The sequence below is a fragment of the Carex rostrata genome, chromosome 10 (assembly GCF_964058835.1).
Source record: "Carex rostrata chromosome 10, lpCarRost1.2, whole genome shotgun sequence".
NCBI classification, from domain to species: domain Eukaryota; kingdom Viridiplantae; phylum Streptophyta; class Magnoliopsida; order Poales; family Cyperaceae; genus Carex; species Carex rostrata.
The window spans coordinates 9,683,601-9,706,409 of record NC_135927.1 but is presented as its reverse complement, the minus strand read 5'-3'; the positions used below and the strand labels follow the sequence as shown (position 1 = coordinate 9,706,409).

Here is a 22,809-nt window from a genome sequence, read left to right as displayed (position 1 = left end):
GATGTATTAGATGAAGAAAAATGTAAGATGCTCTTCAGTGCTCAGTCCCCATATATTGCTGATAGAGCTTCTCTGTTTCTGTGCACATGTGTGTGTGTGTGTGTGTGTGTGTGTTTGTTTTTGTTGTACTGAAAAGCTTTTTGGTGACAATATATTTACAGTTTACCTCTGTTGCTTATTAATTTGCTCAAGGATATAGTATACCCTACATAATGAAGTTAATAGTGAGTCTATATCAAGTTAAGGTGTTTATATATATAGTTATCCAGTATCCGTGTAGCTTTTAAGGCATGGAATCGCAAGTACATGATGTTAGATCTAGTTTTGATTTAATTGTTTATGTAAAAACAGAAGCAACAGTTTACATTTTTACAACCAGGACTATTGTAAAGCTTAAGATCTTTTGTAAAATATTACAGTGTAACATGTGATTCTTAATTTCTTATCATAGAAATAGAAATGAAAAAACGACCACACCTTTATCACTATTTACTAGTGCTGTAGTGCTTTCTCCAAGTGAAGAAAGAAGACAAGTACTTGATGACTTAGTGCTGTTTCCTTGTATAGGGGAGAAATCAATAAATGTGAACTGATAATCAGTGCTGTCGTTATGTAAAGAAGACAAAAAAAAAATATAACATATATCTATTATCAAACTATATATCTCAACTGTATCTAATAGCTAGTGCCGATCATAAATTAGTGTAGCGGTGCAACTATATATAATAAATTATGAATAAAATTAAAAAAAAATCAAATAAAATTGGAAAATTTGTAAAATGTTATAGTGATTTTTTTTATGTTTAATTGGTGTTCTGCTAAAAGTTATAGCAATTTTGTTAAATATTCTGGCCATGCGATTGCAATTATTGCTAAATGTTATACCAATTTCATTTCAGATTCCAGCATGGGTCTCTTCACAGTCCCATCTTCTGTAAATGAACCTCTCTGACAAGGAATCATTACAGAGCACTTTAAGTTACAGATTTAACCCAAATTCACATTATTATGCCTGTACGCAACTGAGCAGTAGTACCTGCCGGTACCAATGTCGGATGGGTTCTTGGACCCTTCTCAAGCAATCTATTTCAAGGTCAAGTGCTGGTACCGAATGGTACCAGCAAAAGAGAGAATATGGTATTTCACAAAACCACAAGACTGGGGCCAACTACATCAATTCAATTACATACCAGAATTTATAATCAACTAATTGAAGAAGGGACAAGCATAAAATTGATTCTCAAATATACAAAACAACAATCACAGGTCAAGGTCGCCCCTCCTTTATCAATCAAGTCATTGAATGCTTGTTGAAACAACAACCAGTGGACGATACACATTGGAATTTTTCTTCTGGCGATTTAGATTACTGACTTGGGTTCTTTACAAGTTTCAGCATTTGCCGATACTACAATTCCTCTCTCAGTAATACAAAATTGTCATCGATAATACAATAATACAAAGTACAGAATCTGGATATAGTCAGCGATACTACAATTTCTCTCTCAGTAATGGCAGTCAGATTGGATTTGAAGGCTACGGTGCTACGGCTCAATATTCAAGTTTTCAAAATCTTAATGGTCGATCCGAACTGTTCATCTTGTTTTCCATATTAATATGTGTTTGGAGACCAAATTTTACATCTTTTGAAAATTTTTTACTATTTTTTTAGATAAGTAGAAAATCAAATATCTGAATGGGGCAGAATTTTTTAGATCAAGTGATTTTCTACTTATCTAAAAAAATAGTAAATTTTTTTCAAAAAATGTAAAATTTGATCTCCAAACACATATTGATATGGAGAACAAGATGAATGGTTCGGATCAACCGTTAGGATTTTGAAAACTCAAATATTGAGCCGTAGCACCGTAGCCTTACTCACACACACACACACACAATCTATGATCTCACATTTGCAAGTCTTGCTCTAATCTGATCCAGCTCTTCATCATCTGCACCCTCCGCAATTGGCTCTTGTCAAAGTTTGCATAAAAGATTTCATGTATTAAAGCAAATAAAATTTGTCAATACTTTTATCAAATGGAACTTGTATGATTAAAGGTGCAATTAGCAATGGTAGTATAGTACTCAATTGTTTTGTTGGTTGGTAAATGACTCTCAGCAGTAGAGATAGTAGAAAGCTAGCAAATAACATCTCCTGGCTCTAAAAAAGATGGTGTTAGAGTTGAGACTCACCAATTACCACTAATATTTATACATAGTTTGGCTAATATAACATCAGTGTCATTTTAGCCTATATAACACCAACTCTAAATCGACTTCGAACGACTAATCCATACCGTTCAAACTGATTTACATTATGAGTGATGCGTTTACATACAATTTTTTTTTATATTTTCGAGTTATTTTAGTATCAAATCAAGCGGTAAAAATATTACAAAATGAATGTATTCAAATTAACTTAAAAACTCACACATTTTACCGCTTGACTTAATACTAAATAAATTCAAAAAGTTATAAAATTTGCATTTAAACGCACAACTAATGAAGTATATCGGTTTAAACGATTTGGATTCACTGTTTGAAGTCGATTTAATAGGTTTTAGAGTTGGTGTTATATAGGCTAAAATGACACTGATGTTATATTAGCCAAACTCATTTATACAATACTGGCATGCAATGTATAATATAATTCAACTGCAACATGATGATATTGAGCTATAGAGAAGATGATCTCATGCAAATTACTGTATTTATCAAATTTGCTTGAAGTACCAAATTTTAGTATAATTGCAATAATAGACTTGCAACTTCTGGATTATTTGCTATGGCATCGAGACTACTCGGAACAATAAGGTTAAGTAGGACAAAAAAGATAATAACCTATCGCATCTTTTTAAACCACTAACTACTAATATAAAATGGGAACACAACATTCAGAACTGCTCGTATATAATAGGAACCAACATTTAAAATCACTTTGCTTAATTTTAATTCCAGCTTACACAAATCTCTGTTTCAACAAATGCCAAAGTGCAATAAACCCTCTACAACACAAACCCTACATTTAGTTGTCACTTGAAAATAACACAACTGGTACATGGAGTCTGTTGAAGAAACAACTCAGGTAGAAATTGCAAGAAAACATAAACAATAATCATAATATTATGTGCCTGGAATTTGTGAACAATGAAGTCAACAACATACTAGACATTCTAATGGAGAAATGGTAAGGTGAACTCAATGGAAAATATTCTTCATTTTTTTTTATTATTATTGTGAATAAATAAAAATATTTTGAGGTTCACATTGAGGTCAACTTTAAATTTCAATAATATTAAGATGATGCATCTGCTCCTGTCATGAAATTAAACTGTCAAAATATATAGTACCGCACTACTTTGCTCGACTCAAAATACGTACAAATATTAAAGGGATAAGGTCATGTTTGGTTGTGGACTAAAGTTAATGAGGTTTAATTCGGTTATTTCAACTTAGGTCGATCTAAATTATTCATGTTTGATTGATATCTAAAGTCATACTTTGACTTATATTATTTTTTATTTGATAAGAATTTGATGGCTTTAGGCATGATTTGATATTACAAATTATTTAGTCCTACAAATTTTTTAATAACAATAATAAAACTATTATTTGTATTTTGATTGAAAGAAATTCTATAAGAAAATGAGTTATATATAAATTAATTCTATACCTTAGAGAAGCACATTGTATTTAATGAATTTTATTTAATTAAAATTATATGTGTACTAATTTATTTGTCAAAAATGTGTTAGGTTGATGAACAAAAAAATTATTATTTTGTAGTACAATTTAAAAAATATTTTATTTAATTATTTTCTAGATTGCATATTTTGTTGATTTAGAAAGTTATGCAATTTAAAAAAAAATATTGATTCAATAATTAATAAAGTTACAAGTTTCTTATACGTAAATGAAATTTTTTTTGCTTATTTTATATTTCTTAAAAACTGATTAAAAATAATAAAAAGTTAGGCCTCATACTCAATTAAAATTAAACCATCTAGAGAGGTGGTTTAGTTAAGGCCAATTTAGTCCGGCCTAAAAATCAGCTCATTACGTCTTAGTTTGACTCAATTAAACCACGTTTGGTGGAATAAGTGAGGCCTAAAGCCCTTATTCCACTGTTTAGTCCACAACCAAATATGATCTTAGGTCATGTTTGGTTGTGAACTAAAGTTAATGAGGCCTAACTTGGTTATTCAAATTTAGGTCGATCTAAATTATTTATGTTTGGTTGATATCTAATGTTATACATTGACTTAAATTATTCCTTGTTTGGTAAGAATTTGATGGCTTAAGGCATGATTTTATATTACAAATTATTTTGTTCTACAAAATTTGTAATAACAATAATAAAACTATTCTTCATATTTTTTTTCTTTTCATTTTGATTGAAAGAAATTGTATAAGAAAATGAGTTATGTATAAATTAATTCTATATCTTAGAGAAGCACATTGTATTGAATGAATCTTATTTAATTAAAGTTATATGTGTACTAATTTATTTGTCAAAAATATGTTAGGTTGATGAACAAATTTTTTATTATTTTGTAGTACAATTTAAAAAGTATTTTATTTAATTATTTTCTAGATTGCATATTTTGTTGATTTAAAAAGTTATGCCATTTAAAAAAAATGTTGATACTATAATTGATAAAGTTTTTCCTTGTACGTAAATGAAAAAAAATATATTTATTTTATATTTCTTAAAAAATAATTAAAAATAATAAAAATAATAAAAGTTAGATTTCATACTTAATTAAAATTAAACCACCTAGAGAGGTGGTTTAGTTTAGATTAATTTAGTCTGATTTAAAGATCTACTTATTCCGTTTTAGTCCAGCTCAATTAAATCACGTTTAATTAAATAAGTGAGATCTAAGCTCTTATTTTATTATTTAGTCGACAACCAAATATGACCTAAGTGCATATCATTACGAATCCGATTGACTCAAATTTAAGTCGGACGATTCGAAGATTTTTTTCAGAAAAGCCGAATAATGTTTTTTTTTCCTCTTTGACTCGCTCTTTTAAATAAAAGGCTGGCTAACACTTACATCTTAAAATAAAATTGTCAGATGCGACATATTTTTTTTTCTGCATCATCGGCAGGGATGTAAACGGATCGGATAATATTCGATTTCGTCGGATCCGAAAAATTATTCAAATTATTTGATCCGTATTTGTATTCGAGATTATCCATATCCGTATTCGTATCCGTATCTAAAAAGTTATTACGGATAAGAATAAAAAATACGGTAAAAATCCGTAACTATGCGGTTCAGGCTGCCCGCATTAGGTTATGGATCTGATAGCGAACTCGGGCATTTCTGGTTGTGACGCTGGTGAGTCAAGGAGTGGATTTGAATGTAATCAGCAGGAGTTTGAGAAGTTGCTTTTGCGCCTTTGAATGGAGTTTCACTCTATCGCGTAGAAATTTCCTGAATTTATTATCGAGGCTGAGAATTCTTTGAAAGGAGTGTGGAATCGAATTCGAATTTGGGAGTCCACATCGTTTGCATTAACTCAAAAGATTCAATCTTTTGAGTTAATACATATCGTCTGATTGTAAACGGAGCTCATCCGGTCGCAGTTATAATATAGGGTCTTTAATAGTGCAATCTAATTCACACGAATTTTAAAATTTATCGGATGGTCCAGTTACATTAAAGATTATTTTTTAGTTAATGCAGAGGATACGAATTCCGAATTTAGAGGTGTTAATCTCCAATTTTGCCTGAGTCAAGGTCAAAGGAGAGGAGGATCTAGGAAGAGATAGGCCGTAGGCGATTCGGGTCTACGGAATTCGGATCACATTTGGTATAATCTGATCCAACCCTTTTTGCGTGGTTTTCGAAATTAGAATACCTCACCCAGTCAACGGACGGAATTCTGGTCATATTCTGGCCTCCTTCACCTCCACGTTTCGAAATTAGAATACCTCACCCAGTCAACGGACGGAATTCTGGTCATATTCTGGCCTCCTTCACCTCCACGGTTCCACCTCCACCTCCTCCGACTAAACTTAAAAACCCTAGCGCAGCCTCGCCGCCGTCCGATCATCTTCTGTTGGTTACGACAACGAGGTACTCGCTCTCTCTCTCTCTTCCGATCAATAACATCACTGATTTTGGGATAAGTTGATAAGAGGGGATATTGCAAGCCTAATGGGGGGAAAGGAAAACGAAGCTACTGATGCTGTTGAGAAGATTGAACAACTTAAAATAACAAGTTCAGTTAAAGAGGAGATTGACGCTAATGGAGTAGGTGATGATGACGATGATGATCGAGTCCATGCTGCCCCTCCTGGTAACTTATTTGACTGTAATTGTACATCATAATTTATCTTTGTTACTGTATCTTACTTGCCAAATTGTTTTCTTAAACAGGAGCTGCTAAGAAAAGGAAGAAGAAAAACAAATCAAAGTGAGCAATGTCTGATCAGTGCTTGGTATTATTCTAAATAGTGTAGTTAAAACAGTAATTAATGCTTCTTGTAGAAAAAAGAAAGATCCTCTTCAGCAAACTGATCCGCCATCAATCCCTGTTGATGAACTTTTTTCTTCTGGCGAATTTCCTCTAGGTGAAATCCAACAGTATCAAGATGAGTATGTTTTTCTTCCCTTTATACATTTTTCTTTTTACAAAAAATGCAACTGTTCAATAATGTTTTTTCCTTTGTTTTTTAACATGATTGGTAGTAACTTGTGGCGAGTGACATCAGAAGAAAAGAGAGAATTAGAGCGCCTTCAAAAACCCATTTACAATTCTGTCCGCCAAGCAGCTGAAGTTCATAGACAGGTTCTTTACTGGTCCATACAACCATACACTTCATGATTCTCTTAATGAATAACAATTTTGAAAGCATTGCTAAAATGGGATTTATTTAAAATATAAAGGTGAGGAAGTATATGCGGAGCATATTGAAGCCCGGAATGTTAATGGTGGATTTGTGTGAAACTTTAGAGAATATGGTGAGAAAGCTTATTAAAGAGAATGGGCTTCAAGCTGGCATTGCCTTCCCCACTGGTTGCTCCCTAAATTGGTAATTTGGAAAACTTTATCTTTTTTTTCCAGTTTTATAATTAGTGTTCTTTAAAGGATTGTATAACTTGACCTTTGTAGGGTGGCGGCACACTGGACTCCTAACTCTGGTGATAAAACTGTGTTGCAGTATGATGATGTTATGAAGTTAGATTTTGGCACGCATATTGATGGTAATATTTAATCACTAGTGTCTCCTATAATTGTTGCCAGTATAGTTAAATCTCATTTGCTGCTGCAACTTACTGTAGGATACATTGTTGACTCTGCATTTACTGTTGCATTCAACCCCATGTTCAGTCCATTGCTTGAGGCTACAAAAGAAGCTACCAACACTGGAATTAAGGCAAGGAAACTTAATTCTTTGCATGGGGAGCTCGTTTCATTCTTTAAAATTTGAATGATATTATTTGTTTTGTAGGAAGCTGGGATAGATGTGAGGCTATGTGATGTTGGTGCTGCAATCCAAGAGGTCATGGAATCCTATGAAGTTGAAATCAATGGAAAGGTTTTTCAAGGTTAATTTTCTTTCTTCTTTCCTTTATCTTACCTTTTTGAAATAGTGATTTCAATGTTCATTGTTTCACTGGAGATGGCATTTTTTTCTGTAATTTTATTGTAGTCAAAAGTGTTAGGAACCTGAATGGACACAGCATTGGGCCATACCAGATCCATGCTGGTAAATCGGTACCAAATGTAAAAGGTGGGGAACAAACAAAAATGGAGGAAGGCGAGTTTTATGCTATTGAAACTTTTGGCTCTACAGGTTAGTCTTTTCATTATATATGGGAGTACATATGTTTCTATAGTCTTAAAGTGAATTGATTAATTTTATAAGAAAATCTACCATTTTTCAGGCAAAGGATTTGTAAGGGAGGATCTGGAATGTAGCCATTACATGAAGAACTTTGATGCTGGACACATACCACTTCGTTTGCCGAGAGCCAAGCAACTCCTTACAACTATAAATAAAAACTTCTCTACTCTGGCTTTTTGCCGACGCTATTTGGATCGTATTGGTGAGACCAAGTACCTCATGGCTCTCAAAAATCTCTGTGATACTGGCATTCTCGAGCCATGTCCTCCTATGTGTGATGCAAAAGGAAGCTATGTGTCACAATCTGAGCACACCATCTTACTTCGACCTACTTGCAAAGAAGTTATATCTCGCGGCAACGATTACTGAGACTTTTATGGACTCTTGCAGTTTTGCATTTGAAGATGTATTTATATACGGTTAGCTGTGTTTGTAATGTGGTCATCCTTAATTCCTTGTTCAATTTGGATTGTATAGTTTATGTTTGAGGATATGTTAGGTGATGATTCATTAGAAGTTTAGAACCTCCAAATTCAGTATCAATAATTCAAGTTAGATAATAACTTGTGTTTGCTATCCTGCGTGGTCGTTGACTCGTCCGTTTCAGGTAAATTAGAGTTACTGTGGAGAAACTTTAATTATGTATAATTGTATATTAAACTTTAATTATATTTAATTTTTAGAAGTATTTTTATGATTTAGCCTTCCCATAAAATGTTAAATCTTATTATTTAGGATGTTCCTTTTAAAATGTAATACAAATTAAGTCCACCGTTTACGTGTAGATCTGCTTCTCCATCAATATGTTATATAAATTATTAGACTATTTCAGACCCAATGTATGATTTGCAAATAATTATGTCTTATTAATATCTTCCTTTAAATTTGGTTTTAAGAGGAAATTGTGAGGTGAACTCATGGAAATCTTCTTCAATTTTTTTTATTTGTTATTGTGAATTAATAAAATAATTTTTTAGGTTCACACATTGAGGTCAACTATAAGTTTGTCGAAATAATCTTCTTCAAGTATTCTTTTTTCTATATAATGTGTTATATTTTGAGAAAAATGATAAAAAGTTACTTATTTTACCTCACTACTTGCTAACAAGTTTCTTAAAACTGACCCCCATAATTCTCAAAAAATAAAAATTAGTAGCTCTATATATGTGCATATATATTGACCTGTTGTTCAAAATCCTGCATTTATATATGCCCCAGTAATGATGGAACGCGTTTAATTAAAAAAAATGTCACGACTAATGTAGTTAGGTCACGCAAATTTAATCTGTCAAAAAATATATAGTACCGACTAGGGCTAGCAAAAATATTCGTAGTTCGTGATTCGATTCGGGTTTAATTCGAATTTAATTTGATTTGAAATGGATTTGAATTGAAACTAACCAAATCAGGTTTGGTTTGAAATTAATTCAAACCAAACTCAAACCTAGCCTGGTTCGATCGAAATGGGTTCGCGAACTTTTATGGTTCGAATCTCATAATAACATCGGTCGTTCATTTACCTGATGAAATTAAAACCCAAGATAGAGAGTCATAATTTAACTTAGCCGACGCTCTCTCGCTCTCAAATCTCAATAATCTAGTTCTCTCTCTGCCTCTCCCTAACTCACTTTCCCTCTCGCTCTAAAACCTAGCCGATGCTCTCGGCGACTGGCTGTCTCTCCGGTCGTCACTCTCCGGCCTAGACGACTGTCTCTCCTCTCTCTTCGGCCGTCTCTCCTCCGCCTTCTCTACCTTTCGGATTCTCACTTCATTAGATGGTCCGATCGAGGGTTTGATCGAGTGAGCACTCGAAGTACGATTACTTGTTTTACTGCATATTTCAGTTCTTGTATTTAATCCTCTTTTTATGATTATTTGTTGTGATGTATTTTTTCATTAATAATTTTTCAACTTAAAAATACTTATTTCATATCGGTAAAAGGAAGTCATGTGAATTTTGTCCCGCAAGAAAAAATTAATATATAAACTACTGGTATAACTAGGGCTGCTAAAAAAAAATTAGTTCGTGATTCGATTCAAAAAATATGTAGTTCGCAATTAATTCAATTCAAAATGAATTCGGTTCGAAATGAATCAAACCAAATTCGGTTCAATTCGTTGCCACCCCTAGCACCGACACTTTTTTTTTTTTGAAAGGCTTTGTAGAAGCTACCAAGTATACAATATAAGATGAGATTACAACTCCAAATCCTAATACAATCTCAACAACTACTTGGTGTATTTGAAAAACAAAATTTGCATTCGCAACAGCTACATCCCTACATCTGCTTGTTCCACCACACTGCAGCCATAGCTGTACCGACACTTTTTGTATTGACTCATTTCTTACTGCTGATTGTAAAATCAATTAAGCTGCTTATATCAGTACAATGTGACGATGATATGCATATATCTAGGTTAGCTTGGGACCATATATACAATTGCAAACTTTCAATTGCTCATATATTTCAAACCAAAATGTATAAAACAATATTTTCTATAGTTTGACTAATAAATTGATTGATGGAGATATTAGTGGATAATGAAATCAAATAACAACAAAATCTAAATTTGAACAAGACGCATTCGCCTAAACTTTTAATATTGAAGTATGTATTTCAAACACTGACAATTTGAATATATTAATTTTCTTGAATATATGAATTAATAGAGTGCATGTTATAAATGTTGCAGTCGAGTACTCGAGTTACTTTAAGAAGTATTTTTTTTTAAAAAGATGTATGTATAAATGAAAGGTTATTTTGTTATGATATAGTTTAGATGGTGAAAATAAATTAAAAAATAATAGAAGAGGCCATCATGTTTTAATTAATTTGTGTTAATTAGGACTGAAATGATAATTTATGTTTGTTTAGTTTTGAGACTAAAAATATATTTTGTGCTTGTTTAGAATAATAGTGTTAAAGTTTAAATTGGTAGTTAATGCATGTTATTATAGTACAAATTGTAATTGTTTGTTTAATTAAAAAAAATGTTTGTATTAGACTATTACTTAACAAAACTATGTTGCACATTTGCTGAAGTTAAATTAGCAGCAAAGCATAAGAGAGTGAACAAAGAACTGACTGTAGCCCTCTATACTATCAGAATCTGTCCAAATAATCTTCTTCTGTTTTTTAGGGCTATTTGGGCCTGACAAAACCCTACATGTAATTAATGGGTACAATCCATATATTTTATCTTTCTTAATTTACCATATATTTTGCCTAGAATAAGTGTGTGTTTACTGTTTTCTTTAATTTTATTCTAGTTAACTTATTAATCTAGAAGGGTCTGAAAGTTTTGAATATAATTTCCTTGATATCAACAGAGGTTGTTGGGGTCAAATGTATAAATTTGAAATATTTTAGAATAAAGAAAAAAAATGTTCAATCAAACTCTGATTGATATCAAAACAATTTGCATGATAAATGATGACCAAACGACCCCATTTCCTTCACCAATTGAAATTCTTTTCATCCATATTATTGTAACTTTGTAACTCTGTCTACCAATAAATGATGATATAAACAAAGAACAATTAATATTGGTTATTTTACTAATGATATTTGCTTTTGATAGTGACATAAACTCAGAATCAGGCACAGTAAACAGATGTTTGCTTTTGCTTTTGATAGTGACATAAAATCAGACCCGAATCGCGATTCATGCAAGCAGATTTCTGATCCTCAACCGCCTTGCGAATCTGAACCATCCGCATGAATCTCGATGCGAATTGGACAGCTTAGACCAGACATCGGATGGATTTCCGATCCACTCCCAACCACTCAGGGTTCATATATAGAATTGATGCTAATAGCTGGTGAATTCAAAACAAGTGCGAATTTTAATGAAAAAAATAAAATTTTATGGTGGATATTTAGTGTGCACCATTAAATTGTGCTCAGTAGTTGGAACCCAATCCGACTCTATAATAAAAAAAAACTTAATTTTCTTTTTTAATTAACCTCGAATTACTATTAAACTTTGGTATTTTTCTTGTTATATCAAAACAATTAAAACTTTTGTGTAGTAAAAAAGCTGGCATCTTGAAACTTCCCAACAATTTACCTGCATGATCAGCTGACAAATTCTTAAAAAAAATCATAAATTCTATAAATAAAGAAAAACTATTAAGAGATATTTACATTAATTATGTCAAAGGTAAATAGTTGTTTTCTTGTTTTTCTCTAAACAACACAAGTTAAGAAAAACAAGAAGAAAGAAAGAAAACAACCCCACCCTCTCAATAAACACTATTTTTATATAAAAAAAAAGACACAAAATAATCTATTAATGAAGTGAAGTGTTTCTAGGCTGCCTAAAGGATCCACTAGCATAAAGCATCTGGTAAACAGGACGAATGCGAACTGTCAGAACTAAACTCAGAACCGATCCCAAGGTACATAAACCAGCAAGCACAAGAAATGTATTCCTAAAACAATCGGGGCCATAGCAGGTAATGCTCGACCCGAAACCCGGATTCTGTCTCCCTGCCTCCTTGTCATATATGTACCCGGCAAGCAGACCTGAGAAAAGAAATGCACCTAAGGGATTGCCTAACAACATGAAGTTGTATATCATGCCGAAATGTTTTAAGCCGAACAACTCGGATGCAGTTGGTACCATGACAGAGAATTGCACGCCGTAGCATATGCCGAGTAATGCAGTTGAAGTGTATAGAGTAGAGTGTATGCCTGATGCAAATAGAAGGTACGATGTAACCATTATTATTTGGGTACATGTCATCCATATAGGCCTTGGTAGCATCCTTGTCCTGAAAGGATGAATTTTAAAAAACTAACATAATTATACCAGTCAATCCATATATTTATTTAGATATTAAATTAAGAACTTCAATTTCAATGATTTCTCGTGCATGCAGAAAATTAATTTGGTAAATATAAGTACAATGTTGGACATATTTTGGATTAATTGTATATACATATAAATTGATTGATTGAAGATGTTGTGGCTTTAATATAGTAAAATTATTTTTGTTGATGAAAATGTAAAATTTGTACTTATTATTAAGATATTTCCATATAAAATGTAACATAAAGTTCACACTTTATGTACTATTATTACATCAATATATTTAAATTTATGTTATATAAATTATAGACTACATATTCAATTTATGATATGTAGATAATTATCAAACACACTATTAAATATATGCCTGGATTTGTGAGCAAGTTAACATGATATATACTAGTTCTAATGGAGGAATTGGAGAAAAACTCAATGGAAAATCTTCTTCAATTTTGTTATTTGTTATTGTGAATTAATTAGTAAAAACATTGTTGAGGTTCACAGTGATGTCAACTTTAAAATGTAAAATAATAAGATCCTTTCTTTTGAACGATTATCGATCAAGTATGTTTATTTTTTTTTACTTCTGTAGACAACAAGGTATACTAAAGATTGATCAATGCATATTACAACAAGTTACAGAAAATTAATTTCATCTCCACAGGCTTCTATAAAAGATGTAGCATGAAAAAAAAAAAAAAAATCTTAATGGGAGATGTAGCATGCATGTATTTAGAGAAAAATTATAAAGTAATTATTTGACAACAATTAATGGTTGCTAATAAGTTTCTTAAAACTGACCCAATAATTCTTCAAAAATAAAAATTAGTAGCTTTGTGTACATATTGACCGCGCATGTTCAAAATCCTGCAACTGAACCTGTCATAATGATGGAATGCATTTAAAAAAAATGTCACGACTTATGTATCTAGTTAGATAGTTCATGCAAATTTAAACTGTCAAATATATAGGAGTAAAGCTAGCGTGTTACATGCTCACCAAGAAAGTTTGGTGAGCATAACTCCAAAAGTATATCGGATCGACGTCAAATGCCAAATCCAAACCGTTGAAATCCATGTATTTCATGAGTGATGCATATACATGCAAAATTTTGAAAGTTTCGAGTTTATTTGCTACACGGTCAAGTGGTCAAAGAAATAATAAAAATTGAATATATAAAATAACTTATAATAAAATGTTCATTTCTTTGACCACTTGACCGTGTAGCAAATAAACTCGAAACTTTCAAAATTTTGCATGTATATGCATCACTCATGAAGTACATGGATTTCAACGGTTTGGATTTGACATTTGACGTCGATCCGATATACTTTTGGAGTTATGCTCACCAAACTTTCTTGGTGAGCATGTCACACGCTAGCTTTACTCAATATATAGTACTGACACTACTTTGTATGACTCATTTCTTGTGATCAAAGTGAAGCCAAAAACTGTTTATATCACACCAATATGATGACCTAGCCAAATTTGGACATATATATACTTCAATTGAACATATAATTTGAAACCAAAATGTAAAAACGAATACAACAACAAAAACAATATTTTCAATAATTTGGCTAAAATATTGATTTAAAGAGATATTGGTGGGTAATCAAATCAACAAACAATATACAAATAATTCCATCAAACTAATGAGACACAGACTTAATCAAATTTTCAATTAAGCATCCACATTAAAATTTAAGAATTTGTATAAAATATAGGAATGGACTTATTGTCTTTCGATGTTGCTTATGCTTCTTGTCACTTAGTAACCTTTAAACCAGTCAATCCATATATTTATTTAGATATTAAATTAAGAACTTCAATAAGTTACTAAGGCAATGCATATATTTATTTAGATATTAAATTAAGAACTTCAATAAGTTACTAAACCAGTCAATCCAAATATTTATTTAGATATTAAATTAAGAACTTCAATTTCAATGATTTCTCGTACATGCAGAAAATTGATTGGTAAATATAAGTACAATTTTGGATAATTAATTGTATATACATATAAATTGATTGATGGAAGATGTTGTAACTTTAATATAGTAAAATTATTTTTGTTGACACAAATGTAAAATTTGTACTTATTATTAAGATCTTTCCATATAAAATGTAACATAAAGTTCACACTTTATGTACTATTATTCCATCAATATATTTAAATTGATGTTATATAAATTATAGACTATATATTCAATTTATGATATGTAGATAATTATCAAACACATTATTAAATATATGTCTAGAATTTATGAGCAAGTTAACATGATATATACTAGTTCTAATGGAATAATTGGAGAAAAACTCAATGGAAAATCTTCTTCAATTTTGTTATTTGTTATTGTGAATTATTTAATAAAATATTGTTGAGGTTCACAGTGAGGTCAACTTTAAATTTGCAAAATAATAAGATCCTTTCTTTTGAACGATTATTCGATCAAGTATGTTTTTTTCTTCTGTAGATAACAAGTTATACTAAAGATTGATCAATGCATAGAAAATTAATTTCATCCCCACAGGCTTCAATAAAAAAAACACACACACACACTTATCTTAGTGGGAGATGTAGCATGTATTTAGAGAAAAATTATAAAGTACTTATTTGACAACAATTCATGGTTGCTAATAAGTTTCTTAAAACTGACCCAATAGTTCTTCAAAAATAAAAATTAGTAGCTTTGTGTACATATTGACCGAGCATGTTCAAAATCCTGTAACTGAACCTGTCATAATGATGGAATGCATTTAAAAAAAAAATGTCACGACTTATGTATCTAGCTAGTTCATGCAAATTTAAACTGTCAATTGAACATATAGTTTGAAACCAAAATGTAAAAATAAATACAACAAAAACAATATTTTCAGTAATTTGGCTAAAACATTGATTTAAAGAGATATTAGTGGGTAATCAAATCAACCAACAATATATAGATAATTCTGTCAAACTAATGAGACGCAGACTCAATCAAATTTTTAATTAAGTATCCATATTAAAAATTAAGTATTTGAATAAAATATAGGAATAGACTTAAGTCTCTTTCGATATTGCTTATGCTTCTTGTAACTTAGTAATCTTTATTTAATATTAAAAGATAGTATTTTTATTACTCTGAAAAGTAGTACCACTGATTGTTTAGTGTTCCTAACTTTAACAAAATGTAATAAAAATATCATAATGTTATAAAAATAAATACTGCAATTGTTGGTTTGTTTAAGTTAATAACTTAGTTGTTTGTATTAGTTAACAAAACTATCCAAAAAAATCTTCACATTTTTTTTAAAATAACAAACAATTATGATGACATATTGAATAAAAAATATAATATAATTATTTTTTCAATTTTAATAATTTGTTGAAGTTAAATTAGGGGCTTTGAACCAGTACATGAATAAACTAAAATGATAGAGGTGGAAAACGCTGATTCGACCCGCCACTTTGTAAATTATGACAATAGAAAATCAAAATTACTCGAAAATCGATCTAAATTCTGACAATATAAAATCTGACCTTACTCGAAATCAAACGATCCAAAACTAAAAAAATAATTTGAAATTGGACAATTTAAAACTCGAACTTATTCTAACACAAATTATCCAAAATTAAAAAAATGATTGGAAGTAGCACGACCTGGACCAGACCCAACAACTTGAACACAATTGAATCTGCTCGACTTCCACCTCATTAATCTAGAGATGGCAAATCCTGAATCGACCTGAAGAACCCGTTCGTCTCAACCAAGACCGGAACACCTGAACCCCAGACAACTCGATAATTTTAAAAAGTCAAACTGATTCAAATTATTTAACCCTATATGACCCGAAAAATTGTTCTTCCTAAGATAATCTAAAATCTGATCCAATCCGAAAGACAAAAATGAACCGATGCAGGACAACCCAAAATCCAATCCGATCCAAAAACGAACTATCCAGATACTGAACATAATATGAAGTTGGACAATCTAACAGCTAATTAACCGGCTTAATTGCCATCTCACTAACAAGTACGATTGTATATTTGTATTATTAGCAGAACATTTGTGAAGATTATATTTTATCAAACAACATTTGAAGTCGTGTATGTGGTAACAATAATTAAATTAAAGAAGCAGACCTTACGAAATGCTCTGAGACAGCCCCGCCTCCGAGCCGGCCAACAAAGTTGCAAAAGCTAAACAGACACAGCAAAATTGTCGTGTCATTGGCCCCTGCTGCTATTCCAATTTGTGCTAGGTTGTTCAGTACCGTTACACCAGATCCAACACCGAGGAAATACACCACAAATAACAGCCAAAAATCAGCCTTAACTAGTGCCTCACAAAATTCAAAATCCTCTCCCCTTCTCGGTTTCCTTTTCTTTGTTACTGCTCCTTCTCCTTCAGCTAGTAAAATATCCTGTTATATATCTTTTATATTTAGTACAAACTTTCAGAAAAAGAAGGAGATTTTCAATGAATATATAATAGGATATCATCTTTTCTTTGTTACTTCTCCTTCTCCTTCAGTTTGATGTATTACAATTCAGAATGAATTCGGTACACCATGAACTTTTCAATGAATATTAAATTGTACAAATTCACTATCCAAACATCAATTAAGATTTAAGAGGATCATTGAGGCAGAGGGTCTCATCTAGAACCAGTCAATTCTTGCAAATTGGTGCCAACAACTAGATGAATTCACTGGTAAGGGAATGCTAGAAGGATACACTAGGAGGGGCTTAGTGCTTTGCAATATGTATTAAGAGGTGATAACAAGTTGGATGTGCTAACATGATTGCAACAGTAAATCATTAAGGGAATGCTAGAAGGATACACTAGGAGGAGCTTAGTGCTTTGCAATATGTATTAAGAGGTGATAACAAGTTGGATGTGCTAACATGATTGCAACAGCCATTTATAGTGCTGAATTAGTCAGAATTTCATGTCAATATGTACCAATACATCAAACTAATCACTTTTATAATAGTAGAATGAAAGATGGTACATCTCGGTACCAATTGCTTTTGCTCCCTAAAATCCATACCTCATCAGATGCATAGTCAGCTGTTGCTGAGGTGGGAATCAATGGCTCAGATTTCTCCTCTTCATCCCAAATAAGCTGATATGAGGATCCCAATTCTCTCTTCTTACGCCACACTGTCATTTTCACCGGTATCGCCAGAGGCGCAAACAACAACAAAATCATACCACCAAACAAGGCATATGTCACAGAAGGGCTCAACCCCAACAAATCATCAAGAACTGTACTGACAAGTAGATAGACACCTAGAACCACACTAGAGAATTGTGTGAACACAAAATGACAGCGCTCTTCTGACAAATTCTCTTCTTCGATCAATGGAGTGCATGGCCGAACAAAGTACATGGAGAGAAGGCACACGACAGGGATGCCGAGTGAGAGAGAAAGGAGGAGGTGAGTCGATGAGTTGTGGAGCACACCAGTGTAGACTAATGTGTAAACAGCTGCACTGAGACCAATGTAGCCTTTTAAAATGCCGGCAACAGTACCACGGCTTAAAGGAAAGTTACGCATGTTGGTTACCAGTACGCCAGTACCTAGCCATGCACTGCTGTTAGTTGCAATGCACAAGGCTATCCATATCTGGAGGAAAGGAAAAAAAAAAAAAAAAGCAAATTTCTTATTATATAATTATTTATTAAAATAAATTTACAAAGGAGTTAGCGCACTTGCATTTACAAGGCATTACTGATAAAACCTTGTACAGTGACCTTTTTATCATTACAGTGCCAAATTTTCTCAAGATTCAACCTTTTTGTCAGTTCCTTTTTCTTTATGAATCTATTGCACACTACCTGAATGGTTTTAGTTGCAAAAATGATACAAGTGGTATACTAATTGCAATCAAAAGGTTATAAACCTTGCTTATGACATTCAGAATTACATCTAAGTTGGCAATCTCTTAAAGAGCTGGTATTCTATCGGTTATAAATAGAGCGGTATTGCATATAGTTTAGGTTATAAAATTAAAAAAACAAAAATTAATCTATTCTAAACAACATAAGAAAAGAAATATCAGCAAACAAGGTACTTGAGGAAAATTGAAATAATGACTACTGGACTGTTGCTCTGCTAATGTACACTAGATGCCAAAACAGAGAATCATATATAAGGCCACATACGCATAATACTAAAGTCAGTTAAAAGAAACTCCAGAATCATTAACCCACATGCTTTTCAAAAAGCAAGATACAAATTATTCAGTGGTTTGTGCAATTATATAAAACTAATGGGAAAATATGGTGAAGATTCATACCACATATTAAATAATAACGAAAATATAAGTAAAAAACATGAAGTGATTAATTACCCAAAACCCCATGGATCTGACTGAAATGTCACTTTCCATTAAAAGTAGTCTTGCCGTCTTAAAGGGGCCGGAATCTTGTAGTGGTAAAAAATTCTCTCCATGTCCCAAGCAATAGTAAAACAAAGAATTTTTTTCTATATAAAAATAGATGCAAAAAATGTAAAGACTAAAATTGCCGAAAGGCATACAAGCAAAACAATGTTAAAAAAAAAAGGCCTAATAAAGAACGTTTAGAAGCACATAACATAACCAAGCATTTGAATTAGAGAGAATCAACAAATAATTGAAACTAACCAGCATGTAAGGAATCCCAACAACAGTCTTCGACACGGCGAGCCACACGATCCCAAACCCGACAAACGACGAAGCGGCACCAATAGACAAAACAAGCCACGGCGCGAGCCTGTTGCATAACACGCCCGGTACGAGCCCAAAATTCTCGCCTATGTCATTGGCCACGCCGAGCATGGTGAGGCTGCATTGGTTAATACCCAGCGCAGCCTTGGCAGCGTGAGAGTAGAGCGGGAAGCAGTAGGCGCTTCCCGCTGCTACTTGCACCCACGCCGCCGCCGCTAGACCTATCCATGGCGGCCTTGTTCCGACCTTCACCTTCATTCCTCCTCTTTCTCTACTTCTTGTAGGTTTGAAAGAGAGAAGCTATGTTCTATGTGTGTTTATCACTAGTGTTGTCAGTTTATGAGGTTTTGTCAATTGTGTTGTGTAGTGTTTATATGTGTCAGTGTGTGAGAAACAACAGAGGAGAATAGAAAGGACAGGAAGGCACCGGGGGTTGGGGATGTGGGGACACGTATCCTCTGCATTAACGTACCGTTTGAGTTAATTTCTAAACCGTACGATCAGAATTCGGGCCAATCCGGCCCAAACCTATAACGCACGGGGCCTTTAATATTAGTACAGATCTCAATCGCACATTTTAACTCAAAATTTGAGTTAATGCAGAAGATATGAATTTGGGATGTGGGGGTGTGAATTCGTATCCTCTGGGATATCTCAAACTTTGCGTGACTTTATGGAAAACCTCAACCGTTTAAATACGATCTGCACGAATCTCGAATCACACATAATACTGAGATATCTCAGAGGATACGCACTCTGGGGTGTTGGGGTCCTTCTCTGCGGAGTTTTGGCAAGTGCGGTCTGTACGTATTATCTGTTTTTTTATTTTGCAGAAAATGCTATAAAATAATAGATAGAAAAATTATCTTGAAATTTAATTAGATGCATCTGTATATCGAAAAAATTTAGATGCACAGATGAACTGGAAAAATTACCTTCAAATTTAGACTGAATTTCTTTTTCCCGATTCAAAGTGTTTTTTTTTCCTTTTTAAGTTTGTTTTAGAATATCAAGATACTCTTTATTTTTTTCTCTCTATTATTTTATAATATTTTCTATAAAGAAAAATATTCTCCTTGTATTATCTGTTTTTCTATTATTTTGTATATTGTTTTATTTATATTGAATATTTGAATCTGCAATGTGATTTAATTTTGGCATTGGATGTCATAAATTTGAATTCAATTTTATAAAACTAAAAGCAACGTGGCAGGGACTCCATGATATTTTTATGGAGGTGCTGGGAAACAACTTTTTTGCAAGGCTGCTTAAAATAATGTTAAAAGCACTTTTTTTTAGGAGAATGTTAAAAGTACTAAACCTTTAAGATTCATATGCATTTATTTATGAGCAAAGATACCGTCCCCCCCTTTCTAGTCCTCTATCTGTCTCCCCTGATTAATGGTTTATGGTAGTTAATTAATACAATAATTAGTAGTTTCCCGCTAACTATAATTAAAAATCCCTCGCTGAACTTCAAATTTTCCTTCTCCGAGTCTCTTTCTTGGCGTGGTGCACCGTCGAGATCCGGCGAGGAGAGTGTGGTGCACCATCGAGATCTAGAGAGGATAGCGTGGTGCACCTTCGAGATTCGACGAGGAGAGCGTGATGCACCATCGAGATCCGACGAGATCAGGAGAGGAGAGTGCGGTGCACCATTGAGATCCGGGCGGGAGAGCGTGGTGCACCATTGGAGGGGTCCATGCTAGCCCAGCGAAGGTTGTCAAAGTGGAACATATGAATACTTTATTAGTTAGATATGAATACTTCATTTGTTAGATATGCATACTTCATGTTAGATATGAATACTTCTTGAAAGAGGTGGGGTGAGAGAGATGAATATGACAATGAATTTTGAATTGTATAAATTATTTCGAACATGTATGAATACTTCGTAATCGTCAGTATGAATACTTCTTGGAAGAGGTGGGGTGAGAGAGATGAATCTGACTTTGAATTTTGAATTGTATAAATTATTTTGAACATGTATGAATACTTCGTAATCGTCAGTATGAATACTTCTTGGAAGAGGTGGGGTGAGAGAGATGAATCTGACTTTGAATTTTGAATTTTATATATTATTTCAAACATGTATGAATACTTCGTAATCGTCAGAATGAATTCTTGGAAGAGGTGGGGTGAGAGAGATGAATCTGACTTTGAATTTTGAATTGTATAAATTATTTCAAACATGTATGAATACTTCGTAATCGCCAGTATGAATACTTCATTTGTTTAGATATGAATACTTATTTATTTAGATATGAATAATATATAGATTCGCTGTAGTGGTCTCCAATCTTGGCAAATGTTGCTTTCAGACGGTTGTAGTCCCCAATCCAGACTGTCACAAGACGTCAGCAGTCCCCCTGGTTGTTACTGGTCCCCTCCAACTTGTGTTTACATATGACGAATGGTTCTGATAATAAGTATGAATAGTTGAATACTATAAATTCGTAGGTACGAATACTATACGTTTTGACTATTAATAAAATAGCATTAATCTTGCTTTTTGATGGTAGTTAGCACATTTTAACTATTTTTTTTGTCTTTTAGTGCGGAGGACAGATAGAGGACTGAACTAGGGGGACTGTTAGTCGATCCCTTTATTTATTTCTTCAGATTATTTTATTGACATATGACAAAAACAACAACGTAAGTACTTGATTAAAAACTAAAGAGACAACCGTACGTGGAACGTGGTGCCACAGTTTGTTTGTTGGGAATTGCTTTGGCCTTCCACCTGTCCACTAAATTACAAATGCTTGCCATTTTTTCTCGCATTTAATTCGCAGTTCACCATAGCTGAACAGTGTGATAAGAGGACGTCGGCACTTTGTTCTGTGCAAAATTAAGAATCTGTTCAATTCCTACAGGAATTTTTAGAACTGCGAAGAGTTTATTATTCATTTCTTACTTTATTTTTGGACGTGCGCTACTGTGCGTGTGGGAAAAAAAAAATTTCACTTAGGACGTGTTCGGCTGAATCACTATTCACGTGGGAAAAAAAAAATTCAGTTGAACTGAATTTTTTTTTTCCCACGGGAACAGTGTTTTTCAGTTCAATTCCCGTGCCCGTGCCCATTCCCATTTGTCGGCCGAACAGGCTCTTAGACTGAATTTTTTTTTTCCACGAGCACAGTAAAAATCAGTTAAATTATTATGTCCATTCCTCAGCCTATTTAAACGTCGAACAGGCCCTTAAGGGAATGGATTATGGATGACCATTATGTTTGTACCAAATGAATGAATGATGTCGCATCTTTTGTTTTTGATACCTTCTAGGTGTGCTAGTGGACGTGAAACAGAAATGTCTAGTTCATATATATATATATATAGAGTTGGGCTAAAATGAGCTATGGAGTAAAATGAGTTTGTGCTCTATGGTACTATATTCTATTTTGAAAATTTAAACGACCGATCCGAA

At 32.8% G+C, this 22,809-nt stretch overlaps 2 protein-coding genes across 3 annotated transcripts; one reads left to right on the top strand and one right to left on the bottom strand.

Annotated features, from left to right (window-relative positions):
* The first annotated feature begins 5,882 nt into the window (after positions 1-5,882).
* Positions 5,883-8,561, top strand: LOC144560155 (methionine aminopeptidase 2B-like). The gene is made up of 11 exons (XM_078309334.1): positions 5,883-6,092; positions 6,170-6,315; positions 6,396-6,432; positions 6,507-6,614; positions 6,708-6,807; positions 6,906-7,051; positions 7,132-7,223; positions 7,302-7,396; positions 7,472-7,568; positions 7,673-7,816; positions 7,908-8,561. Exons 2-11 carry the CDS (start codon positions 6,174-6,176, stop codon positions 8,234-8,236), a joined length of 1,290 nt encoding a protein of 429 aa, XP_078165460.1. The 5' UTR covers positions 5,883-6,092; positions 6,170-6,173; the 3' UTR covers positions 8,237-8,561.
* A 3,388-nt stretch (positions 8,562-11,949) lies between these two features.
* Positions 11,950-19,808, bottom strand: LOC144560654 (protein NUCLEAR FUSION DEFECTIVE 4-like). 2 transcript variants are annotated; one of them, XM_078309891.1, is made up of 4 exons: positions 19,320-19,808; positions 17,720-18,298; positions 16,809-17,089; positions 11,950-12,644 (listed from the first exon to the last, which is right to left on the bottom strand). In XM_078309891.1, the coding sequence occupies exons 1-4, from the start codon at positions 19,638-19,640 to the stop codon at positions 12,161-12,163; spliced, it is 1,665 nt and encodes a 554-aa protein (XP_078166017.1). In that variant the 5' UTR covers positions 19,641-19,808; the 3' UTR covers positions 11,950-12,160. The 2 variants fall into 2 exon arrangements, with proteins under 2 accessions (XP_078166017.1, XP_078166018.1); XM_078309892.1 differs by having other exon boundaries at positions 12,227-12,644; positions 16,814-17,089.
* Positions 19,809-22,809: the final 3,001 nt, after the last annotated feature.